At 48.1% G+C, this 4,558-nt stretch overlaps 1 protein-coding gene across 5 annotated transcripts in view; it reads left to right on the plus strand.

Annotated features, from left to right (window-relative positions):
* The window catches only part of grin1b (glutamate receptor, ionotropic, N-methyl D-aspartate 1b), a 61,676-nt gene that overhangs the window by 9,752 nt on the left and 47,366 nt on the right, over positions 1-4,558 (plus strand). For all 5 annotated transcript variants that reach the window (XM_008402785.2, XM_017303398.1, XM_008402784.2 and 2 more), the window contains exons 3-4: positions 3,202-3,336; positions 4,053-4,229. In XM_008402785.2, coding sequence (XP_008401007.1) covers positions 3,202-3,336; positions 4,053-4,229 — 312 coding nt within the window. The remainder of the gene's footprint in view (positions 1-3,201; positions 3,337-4,052; positions 4,230-4,558) is intronic.

Below are 4,558 nucleotides of genomic sequence, written 5' to 3' on the forward strand. Positions count from 1 at the left end.
TTTGAGGACTCTGGCCCTAGAGGAACGCACTTTGAGGACTCTGGCCCTAGAGGAACGCACTTTGAGGACTCTGGCCCATGAGGAACGCAGTTTGAGGCCTCTGGCCCATGAGGAATGCTGTTTGAGGTCTTTAGCCCTAGAGGGACGCAGTTTGAGGCCTCTGCCTTGGTCTGTTGAGTGATGCATTTGTTAACTTCCTCTCAGGTACAGCTGGGTTAGGAGCCATTTATCCTTTCTGGTGTTCATCGCCACCAGGGGGCGTATTTGAGTTCTGAGTGTCTGATGGGTTATTTAAGGTCGACCGTGACTCTGTTCAGGTTAATAGGTAGAGAGGCAAACAGTTTCTACTGTGCTTGGTTTGGATGTATGTCGAATTTGTGTGGATCTAGATGGAAACAGTTGGACATTGTTCTGACAATAAATGAGTTTATTTTATGTCCAACGGAAGATCGGCGTCATCATGAATTGAGCGCACGTAAAACCATCACCTTTCAAGAACAACCACCAGAAGCCTAAAATATAGGACTTTAGCCGCTACAGCTGGGTTGAAGGAAATGTGGTAGTAAATGAATAACAGGCTGTTCAATGCTGCTGGTCACTGAGGCTTTCTGTAGCTTTCTGGGTTCTTCTAAATCTGCTCCTAGTCGCATCTTTTCAGGGTTGCTACTGCCTCTAGTGGCGTGGGGAGGTAACACAGCTAATATAATTACATTACTAAATCAGTAATGTAATCAGAATACCGCAAAATATTTATTATGTATTATCATTCTCTTAAGAATGTAGAGCTAATTAAATGATCTAGAGACCTTAAAGTGGTGAAACTGCGGCAGATTTTAAAAACCTCTGGTTGTTGCTGGACAGTCAGGAACACTGGCTACAGTTTGAAGAACTGATCTCAGAGACCTTTAAGAAGATCTTGGGGTGAATTTGGAAATAAATCATTTATTCGGGTTCGGTGAATGCACACATGAATCTGATGGGTTCGGTACCTCAACAAGGTTAAGAACCGCTGGCCTAAGGTCATCATCTGTTGGCAGAAATGTAATATAATAATCTGAATTATGTTGCTAATAGTAGCCAAAGCAGCTGAAAATAATCATATTTTATTTGTCATTTAATGAGGGTGGTCTCCTCCCTCATTCTGTCTCTATGTGGCCATCATGGGCTACTATTGTGTAGCTCATGATGGAAAAGCTCACAGAATCTGATAAATGGGCCGATACAGCATCCTAAAGTCTATGTAAGTGCACATTTCTACTATTACTGATTAACTTTTTTATAACTAACTAACTAGACACGAGTGACACGCTAACCAAACCCCCAACATATGCACCAGTTAAGGTTATAGCCCACGTCTGTAACTTCAAATTACAGCTCATAATCACCTCCCATAGACAGACAGTGCAGGCATATCATACATTTTCTGATTCCTTAGAGTCTGTTGAGTATTTTAGTCATTAACTCTCGTGTCCCTGATGTCCCTGGATACCACTGGGATGAAAGAAATGTATCTAGTTTGGTCAAAAGGTGCGGAAAAATGTGTAATAATTTTGGTTTAACGACCTCTAATGACCTCTGTGTTGGTCAGAGAAACTCAAAACATGGCTTAAATGAAAGCCAGGAGTATCCCCTTTAAGACGATACCAAATGTTGCATTGTAGACCTTTGATAAATGCCCATAACATGACCCTAAACCAGAGATACGCCAGCCTCAAAAAGCAGGATTTTTCCTAAAGGGTTGTTTACTTCATGAGCTGATAGCTGACTGAGCTACCATTTAGGAAGGGCTATCAGGCTATCAGGGCTGTCAGGGCTGTCAGGGCTATCAGGGCTATTAGGGCTGTCAGGGCTATTAGGGCTATCAGGGCTGTCAGGGCTATCAAGGCTGTCAGGGCTATTAGGGCTATCAGGGCTATTAGGGCTATCAGGGCTATCAGGGCTATCAGGACTGTCAGGGCTATTAGGGCTATCAGGACTGTCAGGGCTATCAGGACTGTCAGGGCTATTAGGGCTGTCAGGGCTATCAAGGCTGTCAGGGCTATCAGGGCTGTTAGGGCTATCAAGGCTATCAGGCTATCAGGGCTATCAAGGCTGTCAGGGCTATCAGGGCTATTAGGGCTATCAGGGCTGTTAGGGCTATCAAGGCTATCAGGGCTATCAAGGCTATCAGGGCTATCAAGGCTATCAGGGCTATCAAGGCTGTCAGGGCTGTCAGGGCTATTAGGGCTATCAGGGCTATCAGGCTATCAAGGCTATCAGGGCTATCAAGGATGTCAGGGCTATTAGGGCTATCAGGGCTATCAGGCTATCAGGGCTGTCAGGGCTATCAGGGCTATTAGGGCTATCAGGGCTGTTAGGGCTATCAAGGCTATCAGGGCTATCAAGGCTGTCAGGGCTATCAAGGCTATCAGGGCTATTAGGGCTATCAGGGCTATCAAGGCTATCAGGGCTATTAGGGCTATCAGGGCTGTCAGGGCTATCAGGGATGTCAGGGCTATCCGGTGGCCTGGTTCTGGTCCGGTCACTTGGTTCTGGTGGTTCGTTCATGGTTCTGGTGGTCCGGTCACTTGGTTCTGGTCCGGTCACTTGGTTCTGGTCCGGTCGCTTGGTTCTGGTGGTCCGTTCATGGTTCTGGTGGTCCGTTCAGGCGTCACCAGAGGCCAAAATAACACGTTGCACAGCGAACCAGAGAAAAATGTTCAACAAGCCATGACAGACTAAAGCTAGCTAGCTAGCTGGTGGCTAGTTAGCTAGCTAGCTAGCTGGTGGCTGGCTAGTTAGCTAGCTAGCTGGTGGCTGGCTAGCTAGCTAACTAGCTGGTGGCTGGCTAGCTAGCTAACTAGCTGGTGGCTGGCTAGTTAGCTAGCTAGCTAGCTAGCAGTAGCCTCAACCATTGAGTCAGAACACAAGGCCGATGTCTGCGGGCAACTCGGACTTTGCCTGACAGAAAAGTAAAAAACAAACATTAAGGAGATTAAATAGGTAAAATTTAAGACCAGTGATGAATCATTTCAAGGCTCAGATTCATTTTACAAATATGATTGATTTTGAGCCCAAAGGTTCGGTTCTGGTTCCGACATTCGGTTCTCTTGCTCCCAGGTTTCCCAGAAGATCCCAGTAGATCCCGAGATTCCCACCAGTAGATTCCGTCTTAAAACAAACCTTCTTCTTCTTCTTCTTCTTCTCCTTCTTCTTCTGCAGGTGTACGCCATCCTGGTCAGCCATCCTCCGCAGTCCAACGATCACCTGACTCCAACGCCCGTCTCCTACACGGCCGGGTTCTACCGGATCCCGGTGGTCGGCCTGACGACTCGCATGTCCATCTACTCTGACAAGGTCAGCCGCGTCCGCCTGCTGTGGCACCACTCTCACGTTTCACCGTCCCGGTGTTCCTCAGAGTCTGGATACTGTGTTGGGAGGGACTGGAACATATCCTAACTGAGGGCTAGCTAAGATAAGCTAAGCTAAAAATAGGATAAATTCAGGTTAGCTAAGTGAGCTAAGAAAAGTTTGTGTTGGTGACTAAAGGAAAGCTAATGTAAGGTTAGCTAAGGTGAGATAATAATTGATGCTGCTGGATGAGCTAAACTCAAAACAAGCTAGCTGGTTGGTTAAGCTAGGCTGAACTTGGATTGGTCATGTTTTGGTAAATATGAAATCACAGTGAGTTAGTTTAGAGCAGCAGGAGAAGTGAAGCCTGAACCCGACCTGATGAGCAGCAAAGGTCAAGTCAAGGTCACGACTCTACGCAGCGTTTAGGGCACAAAGACTTGAAGATCCATCACCCTGCATCGGCTACCTGTATGTGTGTTAGCTTGTGTTAGCGTGTGTTAGCCTGTGTTAGCCTGTTAGCATAATTTTATATTCAAGAACATATGATCCAGTTCTTCTTATTTCCCAGTCTCTTCCCTGAACTGGGAGCAAACTGGACTCTGAGTCTTTCTCAGATTTATGAATCTGTTGATGGTGAGGTCAGGTCAGAGCGTCCCAGTAGTCCCATCACTCCCAGTCCTCCTTAGCGTTCCGCTGTGGGCTCTTCCTCCTGGCTGCAGAGCATCCACCTGTCCTTCCTGCGCACGGTGCCGCCGTACTCCCACCAGGCCCAGGTGTGGTTCGACCTGATGAGGGAGTTCAGGTGGAACCACATCATCCTGATCGTCAGCGACGACCACGAGGGCCGAGCCGCCCAGAAGAAGCTGGAGACGCTGCTGGAGGAGCGGGAGACCAAGGTGAGCACGGTGCTGGGCGTCGCCCCGGCAACCGGCCGCCATCGTCACGGCTTCACCTGCAGGCTCCATGTGGCACCTGCTGACAGAGGCCATGTGCAGGTTACCCACCTGGATGCGCATGTGGAGGTACATGTGAAGCTGCAGCGGGGTCAAATCAGGGTCAGATCAGGGTCAGCATGGGGTCAAATCAGGGTCAGTATGGGGTCAGTATGGGGTCAGATCGCGGTCAGCTAGGGGTCAAATCAGGATCAAATCAGGGGTATCTAGGGGTCAAATCAGGGTCAGCATGGGGTCAAATCAGGGTCAGCATGGGGTCAAATCAGGGTCAG

The sequence above is a fragment of the Poecilia reticulata genome, unplaced genomic scaffold, assembly GCF_000633615.1.
Source record: "Poecilia reticulata strain Guanapo unplaced genomic scaffold, Guppy_female_1.0+MT scaffold_257, whole genome shotgun sequence".
In the NCBI taxonomy this organism is placed as follows: Eukaryota; Metazoa; Chordata; class Actinopteri; order Cyprinodontiformes; family Poeciliidae; genus Poecilia; species Poecilia reticulata.